Source organism: Pogoniulus pusillus, chromosome 3 (assembly GCF_015220805.1).
Source record: "Pogoniulus pusillus isolate bPogPus1 chromosome 3, bPogPus1.pri, whole genome shotgun sequence".
Lineage (NCBI taxonomy): Eukaryota > Metazoa > Chordata > Aves > Piciformes > Lybiidae > Pogoniulus > Pogoniulus pusillus.
The window spans coordinates 31413106-31440761 of NC_087266.1; the positions used below are offsets into that span (position 1 = coordinate 31413106).

General features: G+C 38.2%; 1 protein-coding gene across 16 annotated transcripts in view; it reads right to left on the reverse strand.

Annotated features, from left to right (window-relative positions):
• Positions 1 to 909: 909 nt before the first annotated feature.
• LMO7 (LIM domain 7) overlaps positions 910 to 27656 on the reverse strand; it is a 144569-nt gene continuing 117822 nt past the window's right edge. For 10 of the 16 annotated variants that reach the window (XM_064173852.1, XM_064173895.1, XM_064173843.1 and 7 more), the window contains 17 exons: positions 24576 to 24737; positions 23084 to 23187; positions 22360 to 22420; positions 21271 to 21327; positions 21076 to 21117; positions 19127 to 19152; positions 18768 to 18872; positions 17088 to 17180; positions 15393 to 15787; positions 13424 to 13489; positions 13032 to 13097; positions 11250 to 11302; positions 9011 to 9230; positions 7851 to 8123; positions 6276 to 6384; positions 3874 to 3976; positions 910 to 1584 (listed from right to left, as the gene is read on the reverse strand). In XM_064173852.1, coding sequence (XP_064029922.1) covers positions 1562 to 1584; positions 3874 to 3976; positions 6276 to 6384; positions 7851 to 8123; positions 9011 to 9230; positions 11250 to 11302; positions 13032 to 13097; positions 13424 to 13489; positions 15393 to 15787; positions 17088 to 17180; positions 18768 to 18872; positions 19127 to 19152; positions 21076 to 21117; positions 21271 to 21327; positions 22360 to 22420; positions 23084 to 23187; positions 24576 to 24737 — 1958 coding nt within the window. In that variant the 3' untranslated portion in view covers positions 910 to 1561. The remainder of the gene's footprint in view (positions 1585 to 3873; positions 3977 to 6275; positions 6385 to 7850; positions 8124 to 9010; positions 9231 to 11249; positions 11303 to 13031; positions 13098 to 13423; positions 13490 to 15392; positions 15788 to 17087; positions 17181 to 18767; positions 18873 to 19126; positions 19153 to 21075; positions 21118 to 21270; positions 21328 to 22359; positions 22421 to 23083; positions 23188 to 24575; positions 24738 to 27656) is intronic. The other 6 variants (XM_064173861.1, XM_064173975.1, XM_064173878.1 and 3 more) reach the window with 5 other exon arrangements.

The following is a 27656-nucleotide window of genomic DNA, read 5'->3' on the forward strand; positions in this document are numbered from 1 at the left end:
CATTTATTAGCAGGAAGTTCCTCACTGTGAGGCAGAACCCATCTGTTCAGAGAAAAGATCAATAAACTGTGACATAATATGAGACAGCAGGAGTTAATCAGGAAAAGTTACAGGAGGGCCACAGAGATGAAGTTCTCCCACCATATCAAAATAGCACAATCTTCTCCTGCTACCCTCAGCTATCATAGCTAAGCTCTCTTACTGGTCCCCTGAGATCTCATAAGCGGAAGGAGTACTCTTAGCTGCTTTGGCATTCTCACTGCAGCTACTCCTGCTGCCATGTATAAGCTTGAACTCAGAGACCCACTGTCCTCCTACATCTCCCCGCTGCCCTCTTGATCACTTTCATCACTAAATGCACCTCCAAATTCTTCTTGCATTTTTAATTCACTGCATCTCAGAATATGGACACAGAAAAGTATGTGACTAGGAATGAAATTATTTGGGGAAGCCACTGACCAAAGTAATTTTGGAGCCACTGCTAAAAAAACCCCAACATATTGCACATTCCAACTGTGTCTTCAGAACGAGCAGAACCTAGCACAGAATATTTTCAAATGGTTCTGAAACTTTCTAGTCATGGCAAAGCAGCTTTGGGTAACTTCTACCTCTTCCACTTGTCACACTTCAGAGGTAAGAGTCCAGGACAGAGTCAGTCTTGCCACTTGTATTAAATGCTGAAGGGAAAGAGCATGAGAAGTTTGACAGGGGAACTTGTATACAAAATGTGATGTCAACTGTAAAGGAAACCAGGAAAAAAAGTATGTTCTTGCACATATTTAGGTGGACATCGTAATGCTTACACACACAAAAATAATGCCCAAGATGAAATTTAATGTATTCTGTGTTTCAGCAAATCATCTTAGACACTTTTAGCTGGGCAGAATGAAAAAACTCAAACTGCATAAATGCAACATCAGAAATTTTATTTACAAATATACTGTAATTCAGCAACCGCCTCCCCCACTCAGTTTGTTTGCATTCCACAGATTATGAAGCCAACACCACTGAGCAAACAGATTATTCTTTGTATTTAAGTTTCAAAAAAGCACATCATTTTAGAAACCAGCATATGGAAAGCAAACACATTTGTGTGTGTGTAAATGTAGCTTTGTATTAACCTAGAGAATCCACTTTCAGCATATGTCAAAAATAAAGACAGCAACTGTAAATACATATTTATATTAACTATTTATCTAATGCTCATTTCAAGAGCTTAGAAACAAAATACTCTTTTTATGCCACTGGAAAGTCAAACTAGTTGATTATAAGCCTCAAAAATATTTTTAAGTTATTACTGAAAATATACTTATTCTCCCTTGTGCTCTCAGTACTTGAAGCTGAAAAAGTGAAAGCATTTTCCCAGATACTTCCTTAATGTAATTACTTTCTTATAAATAAAAACAGTTATATGAAGAATACAATGCATTGCTATGAAGACTAGACAAGCCAGAGTTGCTCTTAGAAAACACACAAACACAATACATGTATTTATAGATCTACAGCAGCAGCAATCACCTCTTCTTTTATCTGCAACAGTGCTTTCATATCTTCATTTTCTTCACATGGAGGTTGGTTGTCCAGCTGTTAGCAAGAGACAGAAGAAATTGTCACTGAAGCCCAGCTACTGGAGAATCTTTATGATGAAAATTTCCAAGTAAAAAGTCAGTCAGATAACAGCATTTCCAATGCCTACTGCTAATCTTAACACGAGCTAGGGTACATATTCTGAATCCAGCACCCCAAGTTTAATGACCAATACAAATTTTAGTTTAATCCAATGACAGCACTGCAAGTATTTCAGGCCAAGTAATATTCCACAGAAACATGCACCTTACCAACTTGGTAAGAATTATTTTTACTATCAGTTTAGAGGCAGGGTGACAGCTTTTCCAATTTTATCCTTCAGTTATCATGTTTAAAATTTGCTAGATAACAGTATTTACAAAGAACTTCTTCTCCTCTGTCTGCATATACTTATGGGCATCTGCAAATACATTGGTGTTTCTCTATGTTCCAAGTTTAAACCACAAAATTAACATAACAAATGCAAAATAAGAATCACATCATAAAATTACACAGTGAATATTAATAATCCTACAGTTTATCAAACCTTTTAACCAAGATGTTCACATTCCAAACTAATAAATAATTAGCCAGGTCGATGTCGAATGCCAGCTGCGAGCATAGTAATCTGCATCACAGACCACTGAAGTGCTGTCAGTATGTTTTCTTTCAGTCATCACCCAGCTGTTTTTTGTATTAGTCAAATAGCTAATTTCAATTACTCATTTAAATATTTTATTCTGTACCTAGAAGTTCTTACAGCTCCTGATTTATTCATATCTCACACAATTATGTTTTGAGGTGCCCACTGCCCAAAGTAGAAGCAATCTGAAGGGAAGAGGTTATAATAATTTCCTCATAGATCAACTCTGCTTCTGAAAGGCATTGCTGTGGCTTTCTGGACTGTCATATCAAAAAAAGACTGAACAGCAATTTATCCATGGTAAATGTTTTGTTAGTACCAATTCCCTGAATACTGCCTTGATAGAGGATAACAAAACCCAGATATTTTTCATTATTAACCTTATCCAACTCATCCACCATTTTTGCCTCCTAAAGAAAAGATAAAGACAAAATAACATGAGCAAGGCTCCAGATTGCATCTCCCCCACACATCTGGGTGCTTTGAAAGGGAATATTGTCACTTTGGTGTAGTCTTGTAATCAAAAAAGAGATAAATTATCTGAACAAGAACTCAGACAGATGGAAGGGGGTGATTCTCTTCCTCCTTCCACTGATCACAGTGGCATCCTTGCACCTAACGTTAGTCTATGTGAAAGTATGGCCAGCATCAAGAAGAGATGTGGGATTTTTAGCTCATGCACCACGCAAGCACTTCTGTGTGACAAGCAGCTTTTCCTTTTTTCCACTACACCAAAAAGAGCCTGGAAACAGCAGCAGTATCAAATGCAGAGCTTCTCTTTTTCTGAGCTAGGCTTCTCAGCCAAGTAGATGCCCAAGCACCCTGTTCCCTTCACTGCCTTCTGGATTACCATGGGAAAGATGTGCTGGGCTCATGAAGAAATGCAGACATGTTTCCCAGGAAGTAACTCACAAATGCTTTCCCTTAGCTGAATTTTACCATTCCAGAGAATTTCACATTTGTTATATAAAAACAGAGCCATATAAGAGTCTTGTCAAAATTAGGAGGTTGTCTACCATCATCTATGACAGCAGAAGTAAAAACAACTCAACACCATTATTCAAAGCCTTAACATCATGCTCCAGTAAACCAGAATTCTGCAAACCAAAATAAAGGAAAAAAATTATACTGCACCTTTTAATTAAGGTCTGTAAGTAAATCAATTCCTCCTGAACTTGTACCTAAGTGAATAACCAATCACAGACCTATAATTCAAATAATAATAGCATTGCAAAAAGAAACCAGCATTTGTGTCACCCGCACAGGGTAAACTAACAGCTTTGCAGATATGTGTTAGGATTGAAAGAAGTATGTGCTTAGACTACTTGCTTTATAAAACAGAGTCTATTATCAAGACAAATCTGTTCAGCAACAGACAACTCCTTGACATCACTTTCTTGCATCTATGGAGAAAAGAAGGATGACTACACCACGTTGCTGCTTAATAACAAGGTGGCAAAATCAGAAAAACAATAAAGTTAGCAGCTGGGAGCAACTAGCCTATGAAAGACAGCAACTGGCAATCAAACCTTGCTGAACCTATTTACTAAAGTACCAGATTAAAGTTAAACATGAGAGCTATCAAATGGTTCAGCTGTGGAAACACTTGAGCTTGTACAGCAGAGAGAACTACAGTCATGCACACTGCAGCTGGACTGCCTTACTTTTAAATCTGATATAGCAGTCGTTGCAGAAGAGTTTATTGTTTCGGATCCTGACTTCAGCTCCTGCACGGGATCCCCCAAGGTCACATCCGCAGGCAACACACTGCATGATAGAAAAGTAATCAGCAACGCTGGACAAAATGTTAAGGAATTGAAATGGTGTTCAAAAGCAGCTTGGAATAAGCTCAACGAGGCTTGAACCATAAACCCACAATCACTAGAAGCGAATGTGTAATGATTAGTAGATCAAAATGCATCCAGCCCTGAGAAAGTATTGTAAGGCAATGACTGGACAATGAATAGCAGATATACCAATGAAGCAAACAGAGAGCAGACAGTTTTGAGAGATTAGTTCATTAAATCTAACCTGAACTTCAGTTTCTCTGAAAATGAAAAGTGACCCACTACAATAAAGGGAAAAAAATAAAAATTTTTGTCTAGATGGCAACAGCAATTTTGGCACAGAAAATCTGAGTGCGCTCTTTGCAGATTTCCATGTGGCACTGCATGCTGCTGATATGCTCACCCCTTTAGCACTCCAAGCAGCAAATACTCAGGAACCCCCAATTTTCTGGGTTTGTGTGACAGAAGCAAGTCCTTATTTGGAGAGAGGGAGCAAATATCTTTTTAATGTAAAAAGATGATTATTAGCTTTTATACTGATAATAAAACTCCTGAACTATGGTGGCCAAATGTGACTTTGCTGTGAAAATGACCCTTCTCTGGAAGGAATGTAACCCAAAACATAACACTCTCCTCACTGTGTTTATGAAGCAACATACTCTTCTAACTATAGAAGGACAGAAAATTTGCCTGCCTAAATGAGTAGTTGATCTTTTGGATGGCAGCCTGTTCAACAGCTCATTTACTTTCAGAAAAACGAAAAACAGACATTTGGTATTACAAAATTGTAAAATGGTTTAGGTTGTAAGTGACCTACAAAGGTCATCTAGTCCCAACTCCCTGCTATGAGCAGGGACATCCTCCATTAAATCAGGTTGCCCAGAGTCCCATTGAGCCTGACTGTATCTCCAAGGATGGGTCCCTAGCTACCTTCCTGGCCAGCCTGTTCCAGTGTTCCACGACCCTCATGGCAAAGAACTTCCTGCTAATGGCCAGCCTAAATCTGCAGTTCTCTAATTTAAAACTATTGCCGCTCTTCCTATCAAAGGGAATTCCTTTATAAACAGTCCAGCCTTCTTGTAGGCCCCTTCAGGTACTGGAAGGTCACTAATAGGTCTCCCCAGTGTCTTCTTTTCTCCAGGCTGAACAACCCCAGCTCCCTCAGCTGTCCTCAGTGGACTCCCTTGCACAAAATATGTGTTTTGAAGAAAAGGAATGATGATTATTCCCCACGAATTACTCCTGCCCCTCCAGTTCAGGCAGACAGAGACAGGAAGATATTTGAGTCAATCCCTTTTAGTATTCCAGATAATGCATTTGAGCTGGGTATGGAAGACAAGTGCTCTGAATTGAACACAAGCCTTTTTCTTAAAGCCATGGCAAAAAGCATCTCCAGATTGGAGTCTAATTCCTCATTTTTTTCCTAGGGCAGGGGAAGTAGGGACTGCTTTTACATCTTTTTCAGGAAGGTGTTTATGCTTTCAACTCTGCATATGGCCTAAGCTGGCTAGAAGTCACATGGCTGTGTCTCAGCACTGAGCAGGAGCTAACATACCCAGCTTCTGGCTAGGTGTAGTCCGTTTACTAGGACTAAACACAGCTTCTGTACGGTGATGAGTTTTATCCTGCCAAGCTGACTGCTGCCTACACACCTTTGCCTGAAAACACCACATGAACACTATCTGTTAGGATTATCTTAGAAGCAATAGGTCATCTTGAAGCATTCCATTGCCAAGATCCTGGCTGGGACAGTTTGCGATTCTTTTGGTTTGGGGATTTTTTTGGGCATTTTGCTTGGTCAGGGATTTTGGAGGTTTTTGGTTGGTTGGTTGGTTTGGGGTTTGGTGGGTTTGGGGTTGGATTTTTTTTTCCTGTTTGTTTTGGGTTGGGTTTGAGTTTTTTTTTAATTTGTTTTGGGGTTTGTTTTTGTTTTGGAGGAGAGTTTTTAAAGGAGCTGTTTTCTCCGAGAGAAGTAGCTGAGCAGCCTCTGATTTTTTTCTGCCTATTCAAAGAAGGAAGAACTTTAATCTCACAGTCAACATGCCCATCTTACTTGTCTAAGTCCTACTAGTTAGCCATGGTATTAAAGAAATACTTGTAGAGCTGAGTGCTAAATGCCTGCAGATAGGACTGCCTCATGGAAATACACATGCAGCACACTGTCAAGAGTAGTAAGGCAAAGCAGGTGATTAGTAGAGCCCCCATGACCATAACACTGAGCAGCCATGCGTGCTCCTGATTAGTTCCTGTTTCTTCATGACGTGACTCCCAGCTCTCACCTTAAAGCACTGTAAATGATAACAAAGACCAAGAGACTCAATGATCATGGCTGCTCCTTTGCCCAGAACGTTATTACAGTATGAACAGATTTTCTTCCCACTGACTGACCTAAATACAGAATGAAAATCCTTAAAACAAGCTTGAAAAGGTTTAAAAGGCAAAGAAAAGTTATCAAAGATTTTTTCAGATTATGAATACAAACACAGTAGTGAAAAGCAGAGTTGAGGGATCCTTGGGAAAAATAAACTGAGAATGAGTATTTTTTTACAGTAGCTATGAAAGCCAGGGGAAGCTGAAGTGTTATCATTTAGATCAAAGCTACATAGGAACAAATGGAGGAATTGTCACATTCTTGGGAAACATCTCATTGTATAAAATACTTCACAGAAACAAACAAAAATATTGCTTAGTCTGTAAAGTAAGAATATAGGTTTTGTGCTCCTGCATTATCTGTGGGGAATCATCCTGAAGGCTAAGTTTTAGCAAGCAGTCCTGCCAAGTCCCACCATCTGCATCTTGTTAGGTAACAGGAGCTGGTCCTGGACACATATTATGTTAAGTGTCTAAACATAAGTCAAATGGAGGTCAGTTTCCACAGATTTACCAATATGTTAGCAAATGGAAGTAAGAATGAGATAAGCCAGCATCATTATGAAGGTAATTTCCTTTAATTATAAGGGATGTAGGAGCCTAGCTTTAAGGGAAAAAAGAAAGAAAAAAAATGGAATTTGAAAAGGGAGAATTTGAAAAGGGAGAATTTGAAAAGGGAGAATTTGAAAAGGGAGAATTTGAAAAGGGAGAATTTGAAAAGGGAGAATTTGAAAAGACCACCAACCAAGAAAGGTCAATTTATCACAGAATACCAAGAGTTCAAGAGCTAGTGAAGCAACATTCAGACTGTTGTTATTAAATGCATTGTACCTACATGATGGGATGATTCTTTGTAGTCTTATCCCGAAGTGTTTTTAAAATGTTTCCAGCACACAAACCAGCAGAGTTATCTACCCTACCATAACTGACTTCTGGTTTTGTTTCAAAGCATAGTGCAATTCCTGCTTTCTCCTCCTAGATTAAAATCAACATTGTACTACATAATTCTCCAGGGTCATGAGTTATGAGCATTCCTGAGTGATTCTTAAGATGACACTGACCACATGCCAAAAAGGGGGGACAAGAGACCAAGATGAAGGCCATAAAGCATGGGTTTCAGGAATCTTTTGTTAAAACAAACCTAAGAAAGTAAATGTCAGAAATGCCATCTGGAGGAGGCTTTTACTAATCATTTTGGTAACCAACACACAGCTTGGAAACTGGAGATTTATTATTCCTGTCTCTTTGGCATCTTTTAACTGATGTCAAGCAGCAATGACAAACCCAGGGGATTTTGTGAATGTCTGGAGCAGGGAAGTAACATCAGCCCACGTTTCCATCATCTCATCCAGCCAGAAAACTCCAGGTACTTTTCAGACTTCAATCTTAATCAAGAACACTACTGTAGATCACCACACATACAAAGTCTACTCTTTAGTGCAGCCCAACATTTACACTTTCCCAGCAGAAAAGCATTCACCCACCTGCTTCGTGTCTGGGACCCTGGCTGGGAAGCAGAGAGGGGAGACTGAGCCCTGGGGGCTGCCTGGGACATGGAGGGGGCTCTTGCAGAGGTGGTCACAGGAGGAACTTTGCTGGAGGAAGGAGTGCACATGTAAGCTCGGTTTGAAGTGGACACCGGGCGACTGAAATCTTGACTAGATGACAGAGATGAAGAGGAGGCAGACTGGTTCAGCCATGAGTGATGCCTCCAGGAACTTGTTCTTGAAGAATCAAGATTGTCCAAAGACTCCCCTCTGTAGAAAAGGTACACAAAAACATAAATGGCAGAACAGCTGGAGCTACATTCTGAATTAATGTAAAATAAAACCATTATACTATCATTTAAAAAAATTACTAGCATGAATATGCTTATCACCCTGAAAAACATCCTTTACATACTTAAAGTGTTTGAGCATTCTTTGTATCCAAGATCTATTCTCATGGGAAAAAAGCAGGCAAGGCAAAAGAGAGGTGGCCCTTAACCGCTACAGAGCAAAAGCAAACTAGTCTTCACTGCAGCCTTATCAGAGTGAACTGTATCAAAATCAGCTATGCAGCACTGGACCTCAGATACCAGGTTTGTTTTTGTTTTCTCCAAGGGATACCAGATTGAAAATAACAATCCACCCAGACTGGATACCATCGTCTAGGTACAAGGTGTTGGCTCAGTAACTAAATACTCTGACCTGATAACTTGGCTGTTTCCTAAGTGACAAATCAAACACTTACACATTGCTTAAAGCAAAAAACAAATCCCAGACTTCGACTATTTCTGCATTGAAGAAAAAAAAATGTATACTCCTTAAATTCCACAATAAATCGTCACACTGAAATTCTTAAGCACAGCTGTCAAGGACAAGGCAAAATGCTGATATCTATTACAGGCATAGGAACTGAGAAATAAGCAGCTGAGTTATCTACAGGTCACATCCACATTCTTTACTTGAGAAAAAAAAAACAAAACCATTTAATCCCATCTGTAATACAGCTGCTTCATTCTATCTGTGCTGCTATGCAGTTTACCTTACACCATTTCACAGACTCGATTTGCTTCTGTGCTCTGTAATACAAGCTGCAGTTTAGAATATCCAAACAAAACTATTTGATGAGAGACAAAGTAAATTTTTAACGTGATTCCTACCTCCTCATACTATTGCTGTACAGACTAATAGGTTCTTTATGTATACTGGAACTGCGCTGCCTGATCCAGCTGCTGTCTGTGTGTAGAGATGTTTTCTTTCTCATTTCCTGAAGGATTTGCTGTCTCTCCAGCTCTGCTGCAGACAGGTTGTGCTCCTTCTGAGACTTCTTCTGTGACTCACTTGTGATCCAGGGCTTCTCTGAATGCTTGCTCGGCGTACCTGTTTAGATAACATGCATAAAATTCAGCTAGACACCTTAAAGCACAAAATCAATAGTTATGCATTCAGCACTCTTTCTGTGACTCCAAAAGCAGGCATTCATCAAAGCTTCTCCAGTTCCCTTTCAGAGCTGGATGACCAAGATCGAACTTCACAAAACACAGTTATTATTCAAATTTTTGATCCATGCTTCCATTAATGTAGCTTTTTACATGATATATAACTTAAAGAGAAGCAGGCATTTTGCAAATGTGTATGCAGATACATTTCTGTGTGTACCTATATATACCCAAACACGTATTTTTAAAAGGGCATGATATCATTTAGAGCTACAATTTGGACTTTTTCTCTAATTCAAGCTGAAGCATGTATAGAATGTATTGTAGAACAGTGGGATGCGTCCATTTTGGGCTCCTCAATTCAAGAGAGATGTTGAGATACTGGAACATGTCCAGAGAAGGGTGACAAAGCTGGTGGGAGGCCTGGAACACAGCCCTGTGAGGAGAGACTGAGGGAGCTGGGGTTGTTTAGCCTGGAGAAGAGGAGGCTCAGGGCAGACCTCATTGCTGTCTACAACTACCTGAAGGGAGGCTGTAGCCAGGTGGGGTTGGTCTCTTCTCCCAGACAACCAGCACAGAACAAGGGGGCACAGTCTCAAGTTGTGCCAGGGGAGGTCTAGGCTGGATGTTAGGAGGAAGTTCTTACAGAGACAGTGATTGGCATTGGAATGGGCTGCCCAGGGAAGTGGCGAAGGTTGTCCCTGGAGGTGTTCAAGACTGGATGGGGCACTTAGTGCCATGGTTGGATAGGGCTAGGTGATAGGTTGGGCTGATGAGCTTAGAGGTATCTTCCAACCTAGTTGATTCTATGATTCCTTTAAGAGTTCACAATTTTACAGATGTTGCTGTTTTCAATAATTCTTTTCTATCCAGGGCAAAAAGCACATGGCTTTAGACAAACATGTATGTACATTTTGGGGCAGAGGAAAACTTCAGATTTTCTTTATTGTTTGGATGTTAACTAGTTGGCTGAAATGAGATTTATGGTATAAATGGCCTTTGAAATTTTGGAAGGAAAAACAAAATAGTCATCTGTCTTCATTATGTATTAACATGTTAGAAGACAACCATTTTTTCCTGCATTTCCCAGATTCAGCAACTATTCTTTACAGTGAGGCTAAAAAAAATCTTCAGCAGTAAGTCATTCAACTGACATATCAGTCCCCTTAAATGCTGCTCTAACTATGGATTTGCTCTTGGGTTTATTTCTATAGATTATTATTATAGAATACTGTGGAAGTTTACTTGCTCTTTAGTCTCAGTAACCTAGTTTTAACATGTGCAAATAATGTTGTCGATCTGCTATATATCCTCTAATACATCATTTACTTTACAATGATTACTTGGATTACTTTATTTAGCCATGTATTAGACACAGGAATAGCTTTGGGACATCTTCTACTGTAACATATCTATAAATCTGGTTTCTTTACTTGCTTTACACACATTACTCTAAAAACATAGTCATGTAATTGAAGGATAACTCAAGAAACACAGAAGGAACTGGGGCCCAGGATGCCAGCTACTACAACAGTATCAAAAACTGACCTCTAGCATTGTTACTTCTACACGAACAGAAGTTTAAAAACAGAAAATAATACGTATAAAAGGTATGAAATACATTAGCATTTTGGTATGGGCAGATATTTTATTGATAGAGTCAACATATAAAGAGTATGTACATCTTCAACGATATACCTACATACCTTGTTTAATACCAAAAATATCAGTCATCTAAAATTTAGGCATCTAAGATCCTTTTGTGATCACAGCTAGTGTCTTCAACAGAGTAGTTAATTATATTTGTCCTAGGCTTATATGTTGACTGCATGAATTCTTGCTGTTGAAAGTTCATGAAATTGTTGCATAGTATGAATCTGAGTTACAATGCAGCTATCAGAAAACACTTTGACAATTTTCTTAGGATGACCACACCCAATACACCTTAATCAGTACTTACCATTTCTGATTGTGTTGAATTCATTCAGTTCTGAAGTCGACTTGGACTTATTCCTATGGATACAGAAAACATTTATTTCTCTGTTTCAACTAGGAGACCTCATCTTGGACAAAGACCTTACTGTAGACTACAGATACACGGTCCCTTTTTTTGCCATCAACACTTTACGTTGAACTTAAAGCAAATGGCAAAAATACCCAAAGACCAACAGCATATTGGGAGGGGGGGAAGGAAAAAAAAAAAGGACCATATTTAGATGTCAGTAAGTAACTGCTGATTTAAAGTTAAAATCGTGTACTAAAAGCCTCAGTGCTTCAGATACAAGAGACCCATTACTGCATTTGCTTCAACAAAATAATGTGCAAACCAAAGTCCTTCCCTGTGGAAGCTTTGTGAAGACTATAGCCAGGCAGTCAAAGAAGTGGTAAATTTCAAAGAAGGTTTATAAATTATTTAACTTCATGAGTAACTTAAATCATGTTTCAGCCAACTTATTAGACAGTAAAAGAACCATCTCCTCAAACACTGTTCTCAAGAAATATATTATTCACTCTTTGTCCCCTGTGGCATATTTTTTTATTGAGTTTTAGCAAAGAAATACCATTCAATAAACAGGAAGACAGATGTCAAAAAGATGTTTTTTCTGACAGTACAGAGCAGGAGCTTTATCAAAGATGCAACAATTTCACAGTTGCTTACAGTAAACAGGAGCTCCAAAGAGTAGGTTGGCCTTGACTGAGATGCTTTTAGCACCTCAGCATCCTCCTCAAGCTGCACCAGGAGTGACTCAGATTGGATATTAGAAGAAATTTGTTCACTGAATGAGTTCTCAAACACTGCAATATATTCCCCAGGGAGGTGGCTGAATCATCATCCCCGTGAGTGTTCAGAAGATGTATAGATTGGTGCTAAAGGACATATTTAGGTGTCAGGCTTGGCAGTTAGATAATACTTGGGCTTGATGACCTTTAAAGGCCTTTTCCAAGCAAAATAAATCTATGATGTTATGATTCAATATCTAACTATTTAGTGTAGGCAGCTTCTGAAAATTAGATTTTTCATTAGTAACAGCTCCATTAATGGTACCATGTAAGTTTTGGGGTTCATTTTAATCTAAAAACAGAATATATGCTTACTACATGAAGGGATTAAATAAGAACAGCAGTGCATTTTTAATCACAGTTCGGTTACTGAAAAGCAGAAGCTGTCTACTTGAAAAGCCTAAGTCTGCAGTGGCTAATACAAGCTACTGAAAACCAAATAAAACAATGAACCCCCCAAATAAATCACCAAGCAAAAAAAAACATGAAATAGTCAAGGTAAGAGAGCATAACTTAACAAGTGGCAAATCTATCACCTTTATGATATATAAGCTGCTGCTGCTTCTCATCTTCCTCCCTGTTTATTTTCTCTCGGGTTGCACAATCCTGATTGGGATGACTGCACCTTAGTTTGTGTTAAACATTATGACACAACCACAGTATTATCTGAAATTGTTTTCTAGCCAGGTAAGTCTAGTACCACCCACATATTTATTTCTTTATAATTCAGTTTCTCCTAGTGAAGTCCTACTTACTAACTGTTGTTTACAGCAGAGCATATGCCGAGAGTTTGCCTGCTTGTTTTATTAATATGAAAACAAGCTGAAGAAACTGCAAAATGCAGCAGCATAACAAAGCATACACTCAGCTGTCATGGCTGAAGTTTATTGGAGGTTTCAAAGCTTTGTGACACAGAAACAGAATTGTTATGGTCTATGCTAAGATTCAATATTGCACATACCTGTCAACAAATGACTGATTAGGGTGCTCCTCAGTGGTTTTGGAAACTTCGTAGCATTCGTAATGCCTATAAAAAACAAAACAAACAACAAAAAAACCCAAACCAAAGACATATGTTCATATACAGAAAAAGACATATATAGACATAAGTATTTCCCCTAAAAATATTCAAACCAAATGCTTAAAGGAACAAAACAGAGAAAACCCCAAATGTAAAAGTTCTAAGGAGAATTAATTTTATTGGTGAGAAATGCAACTCATTGAAGACAGAAAAAGAAAGGTTGCTAGAAAAACTGTCTGAAATTACATTTTTTTAAGTATCAGTGTGCCAAAATGGTTAATCTTTATTGCTGAAGATGTTTCAACCTACCTGTCAATTCAATTTCTTATTACCTGTCAATAAGAGGATGGCCATCTCGCTCTTCTATTGTTTTAGATACTTCATATCGCTCATAATGTCTAGAAACAAAATACAGATATAAAAGATAATACATATTAAACAAAAGAAAAAAACAACACTTCCTAGAAACAGAGTGAATAATATGTAAAGGTAAACTGAGGACATTCAGATATGCTAGAAACATGAAAATGCTGCAATTACAGTGCTGCAAGAATTGCAAGTATCAGTATATGACAGTCATTATTTCATCCATTTCAAAGCCAGTAGGTAAGCTTTCACAGAATCATAGAATGTCAGGGATTGGAAGTAACCTCTAGAGATCATCTAGTCCAACTGCCCTGCTAATGCAGTTATGCCTAGATCAGGTTGCACAGGAACATACTCAGGTGGGTTTTGTTCAAACAAAGCAGCTACAAGTATATTCTACAAAACTGTATAGGTGCAGACTGACAACTTCCACTGACAAAATTCTTCCAGCTGCCTGTGATCAACCTCAATACTCTTTTCAGCACTCCAGAGATGTTTATATAACATTTCAAATTTCAATTCATATTTCTGGGTATCATGATAAATCAAACATTTAACACTAGATATTTTAAATCTCATTTTCACTGAACTTGCTCCTTTACTATAAAGCAAAGCCATTCCTGTTTAGCAGAACACATCTTTTGGCAGCAATCTCAGAAGCAATGAAATCCCCTAGGATTAAAGAATGTATCAAGGATTTAGATATGCAGATATTACAGCAGCTTAATAAGTTACCACACAAAGTCCTATTATCTTGCAATTGGGGCAAGCTAAAACTGTAGAGATACCATGAGCTCAGCTGCCAAGAAGAACCTGTTCAGCTTTTGCAACTGTGCCCCTGCTTTTCTCAGCAAGGATTTCAAACAGTAGTGATTTACAATGAGCTAAAGTAACTCCATGTCTTACAATCACCTCTGCAAATACATGCAGTTTTAGAACCATATTTTCTTCTCCTAAGGATTAACTTAATACCATGCATTATATTCAGTCATCTCTTATCACTCCTACAAGAAAAGGGGAAAATCCTCAAGAGAAACAGTAAAGCTAGTCATACACAAGGCAGTAAACTAAAAGCACAAGAAATAAGGAAAAGTTACTACTTTAATCTGCTCCAGACAGATTAATCTCCCATGATGCCTGTAACAGTAGTCTGAAAAATTCTGGGCAAGAACATGAACTTGTAAACTAATAGTGAGGGAGGGTTTCCTGTTTGATTAGGTGTTTTTTTTTTGACTATTGGTTGGGGTTTGTTGCAGTTGGTCTGACTGGTTAAGGGGGGTTTGTGGTTTTTTGTTTGGGTTTTTTTGTGGGTTTTTGTTTGTTTGGGGTTGTTTTTTTTTTGAGAGGGAGGGAGGTTGTTTGATTTATTTGCTTTGTTGTTTTGATTTTTGTGGTTTTTTTAAATCAAGCTGCTGAAGAAGATAACGATTTTTTTTTTTTTTTTTGCTGTAGAATATCCACAGTGGGTATTTCTAACAGGCTGCAATATCTAAGGCAGAATCTGTTTTCTCAAATACCACAATATCCCTCATCAACAAAGCAATCAACATTTGCTGAAAAAAGAGTTAACTTGGCATTCCTTTCCTTCTCAAAGTCCTGTATGCTGAACCACTGTCTCTCAATACAGGCTTATGCAGGGTTGCTTACAAAGTCTTCACACTATGTGCCCAAGGTCATCTTTGAATTGGTTGTAGTGACATTTCTTGTTTGAAAAATGAGCTTATGTGTGTTAATAGATCACTTCATCCTTGGGATAAGACTGTCCTGTGCCTGATCCTTCTATCTTTATAAAGAAAGTCTATACAGTGTTGCCCTGATTGATTACAGTACGAGTCTTACATTAATATCCTTATACATTTAGGATAAACACATTCTCATTAAAAATCTATTTGAATACTTAATATAAAAGGAAGTGAGTATATCCCAGGTGCACACCTTTGGTACTGAGGCATCTCCACTGATACCTCCCTTTTTCTCTGCCTTTCAGTCTGCTGCCTCTGCTCTTCCACCTCCGCCTGCTGCCTCTGCTCCTCTGCCTGCTGCCTCTGCTCCTCAGCATATTGCTGTTCCCGCTCTTTACGTTGCCTCTCAAGCTCCAGCTCTTGGAGTTGCCTTTCTTGCTCAAAACGCTGGGCTGCTTCTTCCTGGATCCTTCGTTCCTCCTGAAGCCTCCTCTCTTCTTCTTCGTGTAGCAAGTGCACTGCCATCTGACTTCTTCCATCATCTCTTGGCTCTTCAGGAGTATGCACTTCAGGGCTTGCTCTCCAGCTGGACACAGATGGAGCACGTGCAGGGACAGATGATGTATTTAAGGTCAAAACAGTTTCCTCCTGCAGCAAAGAAAAAAGTTTCTAGATAAGGGAGCTGTTTTTTTAAACAGGTTGCTCACTCAGAAAAGTTCACTTACTCTGCGAGTAAGGATTGTGTGAAATCATCCCAAACACTCTCAATGCAATACTCAGGATGTACTTTCACGTTTTGAGTGTCTGTTCGCACATTCTCCTAATGCAAGAGTTTCATTCCATGCAGCAGCCTTAGCAAGCACCACAGGCAGTGTGGCCACAACTATGCAAAACATTCTGCTTTCTAAAGTATCATTTACATTGCAAGCCATCCCTTTCCCACTTAAATACCCATGTAAAACAAACTGTTCCATGATACTCAGCATTTCTTCTTACTGTTTTGACTTCGAAATCCAAGAGCCACCTAAGAACATATACACTGCAAGTGGGTAACAGCCCAATGCATTTCACATGAATCCTGTGGAAGAAACCCACAGCCTCCTCCGTTTGGAAATCACGCCCGAGTCCTACCCCTCTGTGACTCTTCTCTCAAACATGAGAAAAGGTCTTTCAGTGGTCAAAAGACGTTTTACTTGCAGACAGTAAATACTGTTTGTAGGCCCATCCAAACCTCTAATGATAGAAAGAAATATGAAATGGTTTACATTCTTCTGCAGCAAAGCCCTCTAACAGGTCAAGGAGATTTCTTATTGAAGTCCTAAGCCCTACATTACAGTCTGCTTATTCATGACTATATAAACACAACTGATCTAGATAGAATGACCTGAAGCAGCATTCACATAGCCATAAAGAAGAGATATCTGGAACATCTCTCACACTTGAAAAAAAAGCCTATTCAACATCCCATATATACCAGTCACAGAAGTTATCATCTACAGAAACCACACACATTCAATGTTCTGAAACATATGATTGCAAGTATGAAGTTGATCTGATAAGCAAATTTATCAGAGATAGGATGACCTCATTGCCACCACACTTACAAACAAGCCCGCATCAATACTTCAGCATGGTAATTCCAAGTGTATATACACAACAAAGGTAACCATTTCATTCTGGTCACAATTATTAGTACACGTTTTAACTTTTCACCAATGTTAGCTACCTGACATAAGGAAAAAATAAACAAGTCTCAAAATAACCCATTTATTGTTTCCTTCCCATTTTCGCATCCTCTTCCTACCAAGTCATAGACAACAACTTATTTTCCAAAATGAGAAAATTAATTGCACAGAAAAAAAAGTGCTTGCTTACATGTCTCTATTATAAGAGAAAAAAGCCATCATGATACTACACAGGGAAATGTGAAGCCATATTCATAGCCTACCTCATCAAAATACTTGGAGCTTTCCTTTTCTGCTTCTTGCTTAGCTCGTAGCCATTCTTCCCTCAGTTTTTCTTGTTCCCGTTGGTATTTCTCCTGTTAGGTTAGAAAGAAGTAAAATACACAAATAAGAAACATGGTGGGGGTCATTTGCATTATTTTTGGTATCTAATGTGTTTTTTAACAGACTAGCCTGGCAAAAACGTGCTGGAGCTCTGCTAGGACAGTAGGAATGAAATCCTGTCTTAAATACAGTCCAAAGGGGTTCTATGACTGATTTCAAAGAATCCAGGCTTAGTACATGCCAAGTTTCATAACAACTGACCTCACATCAGTTAAATTCTCTTTTTTTCTGCAGTTTAGTTACCATTTCAACCAAAATCAGTCATCTAAGGTATTTCTTGAAAGGTATTTGACTTGGAACTGGGCACATTAATATGGTACACAAGGTGATCACTAAGTGAAATATGAGGCAGTAACCTTGGTCTTTCGGAGTGTTACTTAAACCCAAATTGTTGTTATCAGAAAAGTCAAATTCATGCTGTGAGTGGATCTGGTATGAAATCAATGTAATGTCTTAAAGGTCGATGGTTTGGTGGGTTTGTCAGTCATCCTTTATTTCTTGGGAAAAATAAAATATTTAATGATGCCAAAAGTATTCTAAGATGTTGGAAATATACAAAGACTTAGCTTCTTTTCTCTGTTATTTGAATATTCATTACCAGAATCATAGTAAAGAGGAAAAAATATTATTAGTTTGGTCAAGTTTACTGCTTCAGGACTAAACCGCATCATAGACCACAAATGTGTTTACAAAGGTGTTGCTCTTCCCTTGCAGAGTTTGTATGCTAAAAGGAATGATGAAAGATAAAATATCAAAAAAATAACAATTACTATGCTGTACTTTGACATCACAGTTTTCTGTTGAACATACCAAATTTATTCTACATAAAGTCTCTTGGTAAAAATATGTTCACTGATATCTCTCCTTGGCAACACACTTCATATAAACTTTAATCAGAAGAAATGCATCTCGGTGAATTTGGTTGAATGGGCTTATTCACCATTTCAGCTGAGGTCTTTGCAGAGACGTGCACTTGTGTTTTTATGCTATCCTAAGATGACAGACAGACAACTTCTGCAACACTTCTCCATCTCTAGCAACTTATCAAAGTGATCTTGCATTAGTGAGTACACCTTCCTGACTCCCGGGAAGCAGGATGGTTCTGATTGATTAGATGATTGCTTAACAGCAGAATGTTAGCAGGAATCTAACCATGGCACTGGCTGCCTTTTCTTCATCTCTGAATATAAGCTGGTAAGGATAAAACTCATTCTAGAGACAATCTTCTTAAGGGGAAAAAATAAAAACTCATATTCCAAAGTGAAGACTACTGCCCTTCAGGTCTTTGTTTAGCCTTTAAATGCAGTAAGAGCCTATCAACCTTGTGAAGATGAGCACTCCTAGCTGTAGTGAATACTCAAGTCTGGGTTTGATTTTGCAAAGCTCAGTAATCCATTGTCCTGTTTTTACTAATTGTTAGTTTGCAGTCCAGCAAATATATGTGAAAGTCATCTTAGGCCTTTAATGAGAAGAGCAGTAGGAGTCACATGTTATCTTTTGTCTCAACAGCTGCTTCACCTAAGGGATTGCTGGCACGTACTTGCGAAGATTAATTATACCTGCAATAAACGGTCCTGCTCCTTTTGCCATTTTTCCTGTCGTTTCCGTTCTTCCTCTTGATCCCAAACTCGACGACTAGGAGCACTAATGGGTGGAACTGGGAGCTAATGTAGCACAGAAATGAAATATTATGTTCTTCCATGCAATCAAGTGTCTACAATTTAAAACGTTTGTTTATAAAGTGAGAAATAAAAATCATTACAAACACTACAGCTTCATAGTAACAAGGATCTAAGGAACAGAAAGCAACCATTTCATTACACATTAGAACATCTTAGTATAAAGCAAGAGGAAGCAGTGGGCTTCTTGAAATAATCAGTATTATACAACTAATAAGTGATTTGTGAATAGTACTCACATCAGGCATTGCAGGCTCTGGACCTCCTGTGAGATTTGGAAGACAAAACCAAAAATCATCAGGACCATACACAGTCAATACTGCAAAACTTGTCTAAATGATGGCAAGTCTGAGCTTCAGACTAATTTTTGCTTCCTCAGTAAGCCATGCTTGCATTTTGCTCTACTGAACTTGAGGTGCTTTCAATTACTGTGTGCAATTGTTCAAAAGCTTTACATGCTTGCAAGTGCCATCAGCAATTGCTTGGAGTAGCAGTACAACTGCCACTGTGGCAATGGAGAGGTTCTTTCTGCGCCTCTCCTATTTATTCTGAAGTGCAACTCTTTAGCATGCCCAATACCAAGAACAGTTTTCCAAGGCAGAGAGAAGCTGCTCACCTACTGCTCTAGATGCGAATTAAGAGCAAATGCTCTACCACAAAATCATGTGTTTTCCCTTTACAACCGTCCTCTTCACCTACTCCCAAAGCACATGAAGTTGGTAAGCCAAATTCACCACAAACCCTATGCTATTTGAGGCTATTATGTCTGGTCTTAGAGTATGTCAAGATAATTATTAGAGACATATTATGCTAGAAACTTAAAAATTTAAAACATGCAAAAACCCCCACAAGTATAATCCTTTTCCAAGCATCATCTTCATTTTGGTTCATTGCTCATGTACTTGATACTTCGCTGTCCACATTTCAGTTAATAAAATGCAAGAAAAGCCAGATGTCCTAACAGTTTTGTGAAACATGACCATGTGAAGAGGAGAAAAGGTCAAACTTAGGATACAAAAGATATCTAAATGAGCCACAGACTAACATCCAATCAATATATGCACAATTTTGTCTTCATTATCAGATCACAACAGCCACAGTGACAGTAAAATAAACAGACTTTCTCTTCTGCAGCTGCACCAGGAGATGCTAAAGGGATGCACAGGCAGCATCTTTTTTTGCTTCTCTTTTCTTTCAGCTTTTGAAGCTTATGCTGGCCTGTACAAATTTAGGAAGATCAATCTCTCGAGTCATTGTAATGCTAAAGTCTCAAAAGCTCAAAATGAACATAACTGTACTGAGCATGCATCCTAAAAATACATCCTTCTCCTCCCTCTCAAGCACAAATTAAATACTTGAAATATTGCTGTAAAATTTAGTAAAACAAAAATCAAACTTCATAGCCAGCCTTTAAAAAAGCAAAACCAAAACAACAGTAAAAAAATTTCCCCAAACCAGAATCCTTCAAAGCAACCAACAACAAAATAATACCATATTGCAGATACAATGCATCAGAAATACATAAAAGCAAATAGAACCACAAACACAGATTTATGCTGTGGCACTCCACATATCACTTTCCAGAAAAAAAAAAAGCCTCATAACTGAAGGCAAAGTCCTGGCCCACTAAAATCAAAGGCAAAATCCACACTGAGCTTTCACTGGGCCAGAATTTTACTCTTTCAGGGTACAGCAAAATAGCAAGGCATACACAGTCTGAAGACAGCATAAGACACACAACGTTAGTGGAAGTATGTGAGTTGTGACATGCAAAATGCCAAAAAGCAACCTACAAAACCAAAATCAAGTTCCTTAGTTTTAGCTAGCATGTTCAATTCAAAATTTATATTGGCCGCCTTGGGACCTTGCGACATCAGCACAGAGTGGAAAAACAACAGCTCAGTTGCCTTTTCCCACCAATTCAAATGAAACCACAGAGCTGCAATTCCAGATAAACTTAAATTCAGAGTCAAGCATTTTATTGACAGCTCCTTGAGATCTGCACTAAGCCTCTGCTGGAATATTCAACATTGTTCTTGTTTTGTAGGTGGTAGCAAACCTGAACAGAGTGTGCTATCCTTCTTACTCCTACCCAGTGAAAGGAAAAAAAAAACAGAACACAAGTATGAAAAACATAGAAGATATTTAAACAGCTAGAGATATAAAAGAACACACAAAGACCCATTACCACAAAGGTAGACCCATGAATTGTAAGAATAACCTGATGACCCTGGGAAAAGAAGGGAAATTAATTATGTTGCTTCGTTGTAACTGCAACAGATAACGATGAAGAGGTATAGTACCCAGCACCAGACTTGTTAGGAAGAATGTGCAGCAGGAACAATTTCATGGAAGTTCATGAAATGTTAGCACTTTGGTTTACCTTGTTCAAAAAACTGAGACCGTCTTTTTAAGTTTTTCAAAGAAATAGGTTCAGATGCTATTTGAAAAATACAAAGAATACAAACAAATCAACAAGGTGCTGCCTTTTGGGTTTTTCCTCCTCTACATGACTGCCACCACTGAATAAGCTTTTGTTAGATCCCCAGTTTACCGCAATGTCACATCAGAAGAATTAAAAGCCCTTGAAACACAGAGGATATCTAATCCGCTGCAATAACAAATACAGGTTTTAGTTGGTTATGTCATATAATGATTAGTATTTCATTTTATCACTAAGAATGTCCAACCCTAACAACAGTACAAGTGTCAAATTTGGACTCAGATTCTCACTGTCTAATTTAAGCCTCTCCAACTGAGATGCCAAATTGGACTACAGAGCCCAATGAGCCATTTAAGGTCACCAGAAAGGTACTTCCAGAGGGCAACTTGATCTCTTGAGTGAATTCTTTTATAAATCAACACATGCATTCAAGATAAAATGAAATACGAAGTTCCTATTTAAGGATTATTGCTCCATTAGGAAGTTTACGTACCTGATTTCTCCCACTGTCATCAAGTAAGGCTATAACTGTTCACAGTATCATAAGTAATTATTATTCACACTGGAACCATCAATATCATGCTCCAGGAATAAAAATAAAATAATAAAACAACTACTCCCCCCCCCCAGATCTCACAACTGAAATAGGAAGAACAACAACAAAAAAGTGAATAATCTATATATTCTCCTGGCCAGTTAAATTAATCACTGCTGATAGTGTCTCTATCTCCACACAATGCAGTACCAGTTACAATGCACTGTGTGTCTTCTTTTCCTTTGTCCCCTACCACTCTAAATTTACAGCCACTAATTCAGAGACAAGTTTGTCACTGCTTTGTTTTCATTTCTCCAACTGCCTAGCACTTCATGGAAGCAAACTACACAGTTTGGATGCAACTAGATCTCTGTGATCTTGCTTTCAACTCATTAAGGTCTCACTTTGCCCACTGTATAAAGCTTGATGATTACAAGTTAAGTGACTGTGCTTATTCCCACACAATTACCAGATGAAAAGCAACAATGGTTTACCTCTTTGTTCATTAGAACCAAGATCTCCTTGCATTCCATTTATCAATTTTGTTTCTGTATCCTAAATAAATGAGTAGATAAAAAAATAGGGCTTAGGTTCATTAGATTTGTAGAAGTTTATACAATTGCATATCTCCCCTGACAGTAACTGTCTAGCACTAAACAATTCAGAAAACTATTCACAGAAAGGTACAAAACTATAAAAAACTTCTTGAGTGTATTATACAATAAAATGACTGCAGGCATTTGAGGGGATCAATAACAAGCTGTGAAATGATGGCTGAAGTAAAAGCTATTCGTTCGCAACAAAATGCCAAAAGCAAAGATCTTTGTTTCAGGTCCTTGGCAGGCAAGGTATTATTTGCAAGTAATTTGACAGCACTTACACTCTTGCTCTTTGGGAATGAAAGTCTCATTAATAATGGAGGTCAATGTCTTTGAATAAACATCCTACAGATGTTTACCTACAATATAGTCTACAAATATTTTAATACATATCACTTAATATGACTGGATTAAAGTACCAAACCTTTACACCATCTTATTTCCCTTAATAAGTACATAGCTACAACTCTCTATTTGGAGAATCCTATACGTTCCTTAAGCAGTGCAAGTAAAAATCAGATTTCAAGGGCCTGTCCTCCATCCTCCCTCCTATAAATGCACTTCATTTTTTACTTTCTTTCTCCCTCCAAATTTCATGATCCCTCAAAAACATACTCACAGAGCTTTGAAGGCTGATGGAGAAATCTCTTTTTGTTGATATGGTGGAAACATTTGAAACACGTTCTCCAGAAGTTGCATCAATCCATTTATTTTCAGAGGTACCTATAATGTTGGTAGCCATACTGGTGAGATTGAGGATTTTATGCCTTACATGTGGCAGGGAAGGCTGGTCTTTGCCCCAGTCTTTATGGTATGTGGATGATCAAGAAATTACGTAGACAGTAATGTCAAAGAACAGAACAAGAATCAGTGAAAACACATTAAAATAACACCAAAAACACATGACAGAAGAGGAAGAGCCAAATCACGTGGAATTTGTGAAGACAGAAGAAAGAGCTTTTATGAGCAGACCGCCTTCCCCAAAAATGTGTTAGTGATAAGCCAGGTACAATTTAACAGATGTTTTCCTAACATGGACTATAGCAGCTCAACATTACAGAATAATTAGTATAAATTAGAAACTATTTCATTGTCGTTAGTAAGAACTGAGAAAATTCTTCCAGCTTTACTCACATAAAGTGCAGTTTTACTGACACACTGTTATTTTTCACCTCTATGCTCCTCAGGAAACACACGGAGGACAAAAAGAAGGCAGTCTAAACTAAACTAGCAAAATTGATGAGGTGAAGACAAATCATAATCTTCACTTGGACTCCATAATTTTTCTCATCAGCTCTCTACAATTTATTAAATAACCTCTTCTCCACTAATACCACTCTTCATTTGTGCTAGGCCCTGTGTAAGTTCTGATTGTTTCCTGCCCCTTCCCAATTCCACTACATCTTCCCCCTACTTCCTAGCAACTTATTCAAACTAGCTTCCCACTAAAAAAACATTTTGTCTTTAAAATGCAAAAGAAGTTATTGGTAACACTTTCAACCCTGAAAAACTCTTTCAGGACTTCAAAGGGTATTCTGAACAAACCCATGGCAAGTCCAGAAACTTTCCAGGATGGAAATCCTTACTGGCAAGAACAGGTAGTACCATTTTGGGATAATCTCAGCATATCTGACACAATATTTGAGTCAACATCAAAAATTGCAGCACAGAGGTGTTATAAAACCCACAAGTGCATATGTCACCTAAAGCATTCCCTGAAAAAAAAACAGTCGCCTAGAGACCAGTCCCTCTGGTTTTGTGGTACAGCAGAAAAGAAAATGCTGTATTCCGTTGTGTGGTGGTTGCATACTTTTTCACCTGTACATCGCCTCAGAAACAGGTCAGAGTACATGAGAGGTCAGTAGTTCAATGCTTTGCAGACTTGCTTTTCAATACAGTTCTAATGCAAGAGCAGCTGAAAAAAGCGAAGTTGTGTTAAAATGCAACAAACACGCTAGCACACTACTTTAGCTTATGTACATATTACTACTTTAGCTTATGTACATATTACTACTTTAAGGGTAATAAGGACTCTCTGCTGTCAGGTACAGCAGAGGCAAAGCTCATTTGCCTTACAGAGCATTCTTCGTCAGCTCGATGAAACAACTTACCATTCTTTCCATATCGTCTGACATCCAGGACCAGGTTTCCAGTTTCTAGTGCTCTGCTAATGGCTTCCTCCCACTGACTAGAGTCCATACACGAAACCTTTGTGCCATTGATAGCAATGATCTCATCATTTACACGCAGCTGACAAAGTTCTGCAGCACTACCTGCAAAGAAGAGAAGAAAAATAAAATGATGTCTCCATTCATAATTATTTTTTAGTGCAGTTATGATTGAAGAATTTAATTTTTTCCTCCCAAACAAATGCTTATTGGCGGATGTTTAGAAAGTCTTTGAAAAAGTATCTACTGCACTGTGACTATAAACTGAGTAAACTTAATATCAATGTAGTGTTTCAGTTTGAAACTTATGAAAACAACAAAGGATATCAGTTTTTTCAACCTACAAATACTCACACTGGCTAGCCCATTTAAACAAACTATCTCTGGGGGCATTCCTGCCTTCACTAACTCACTTTTCTCCCCTGGAACAGTGAGAGAGGCAACACCACTGGCTGTAGCCAACAATTTGCTGACATTTGGACACTGTTTGGGTAATCCTCTTATTTGCTTAAAAAAATGCACTTAATTCTTTCCAGCAGAAGCTAGCTTCCTCATAGACTTGTTTACTATTCTTGGGCTCTTCTGACAACAACATGCTGCTTTACTGCATTGTTAAGAGGGTTTGCTAGCTCTGAATTGAATGGCAATTGGAATCAAGATACTGCTGGGTGCCGTCCTGTTAGATTTCTCTGAGAACTATTTATTTTGTCAATTAAGCATAAATTTCATTACAGCTTGGACTTTGAATTCTACTGACACTCTGCAAGACAGGCTGCACTTTATACTTTCATGTACTACTACATACTGACAGGTGATATCACATGGATGAGAGGATCACTCAGACTAAGTAAGATTTTATGAATTGTATCTGAATGCTCTTGCATGAACAATTATTCCCTTAGCAGAATAGAAAGTGGAAAAGCTAAGTGAACACACAAAGACTGTGCAACAAATCCTCACATTAAACAAACTTGAATTACACAATCGGGGCATCTTCCAAAGTAATGAAATTCACACATCTTGTTTAAAACATAACCAAAAAAATTGCTATATATAAAACCATGACAGAAGAATTTAGACAACTCTACGTTTCATGCTTACCTTCTCCTAACTCACCAGTATAATGCTGCTCAAAGTCTGGATCACCCATTGTGCTAGTTTGAAGCTAGCTAGAATGTTTTGGTGAAAAGAATTAGATTTCAGGCCACGAAAGGGAAACAATGATGATGCCTACTTCACTCATAGGTTTGCTGAGATGTATAAGAGCAAGAATCCAAACATAAAGTAGTCGGCAGTTGCTCTCAGTCCAGGCTGTGGGCTGCAGTTTTCTCTCTCTAACATAACCTGATTAATCCACCTGCTTCCTAACCCTCCCTGGCCAACCCTCCATTCTTCCTTGGGTACAAGGCAATATCTGGCGTAAGGTAGAGGGGTGAGAGAAGGGGGAAGGGCAGTTGGGAGCCCCTCCTGGGGACTCAGGTTTCTGGGAGGGCTGTTGTGTTTCTGTATTACCTTTTACCTTCTATATTTCTGTATATAACTGTATATATATTGTAAATATCTGATTGTATGTTGTGCTAAGCTGTAAACATAAGCTTCATTCAATTTCCAGAGCCAGCTGAGTCTAGTCTGGGTGATTTACAAAGTGTGTGGGAGGCAGGTAACACCCAAATCACCACACCCACTAAGGATTTAGATTGTTTTTTCAACATTCCTTGCACTCAGGGAAGTTAAGAAATTTAGAAATGCTGTGCTTCCTGATTCTATACCAACCTGTCATCCATCACAGTTCACAAAAAAGAACCCCACCCACAATGCTAACTACTATATTAGAAGAGCACAGCTCCAGTTTCTGCTTTTCTGCATTCTACTTAAAATATGGACTAAAATCTCCTTCAAAAACATTATTGGTAGCTGCTTAAAACACATCTTTTACTTTTTAACAATATTGTAAAATAAACAATAAATACGATTTTCATCTGGAGGAAAACAGCACAGGTGACAATTTAATAGAAAAAGATTCATTTCCCTAGAGCCAATAAAATGTTACAGAACACGCATTTATTATTCAGAATATTATTGAAGATAGTACCACTGAAGGTACTATTTTCAGCAACATCATGTAACACTTGGAACAGTGTCTGATATCAAAATTTAAGATCTTTAGCACCATACAGTTTGACCATATATATGCTCATGGCATAGGAAATGCTTTATGCACAAGGAGAGTCATCAGAACTGGCAATTTTGCCATTTTGTGATGTGATGAAAGAAAAAAGTTCTAATTTCAGATAGATAAGTTGACTGGTATGAGACACAGCTCAGAGGTGAGAAGAGTATATACCTCAGCTCAGTTATTGTAAACATGAGAAGGGGGTTACTGTTTCAGGAAAAGAAGAAAATTGAAGATTGCATGGATCCTCCTGCAACATCACCATAAAAACACATCCAGACTTCTGAAGAGTACAAAGCAGAGCTCCTATATTTGGTTTCTGCTTCAATTCATCTCCAGAGAAGCCTAAAGGCATTATCTGGCAATTAAGGTGTTAAAAGTCATCCAGTACCAGTTGTCTTTGTCCAGCTCATCCAAGACTATAAGGTTTATGGATAACTTCTTTATACCATGATAAAGGATTTAGTGTATATTACATAAAACATGGATTTCTGATCCTCAATTTTCCCTGAGGCTACAAGAATTTTTTTTACCTTCTCCAATGAAAACAAAGCCAACAAAATGTTCACTCGATTACCCATATGTATTTAGTTATCTCTGACCTATCGCCATCTGTTGTTATTACAACAAATAAATAGTAGGTCAGTCACACAAAAACATTAAAATTTGGAGGAAAGTGGGCAAATCTACTTTAGCCTACATGCCTGCAAACATTTGATCACAGACACGCACTCCTACACCAACACCATCTCAAAACACATGATTATGAATAGGGTGATGAAAGAGCAAGTACTGAAATAATAAAGATTACATGACAGAGGAGAAGCTGGCAGAACAGTGCCTAGATTAAT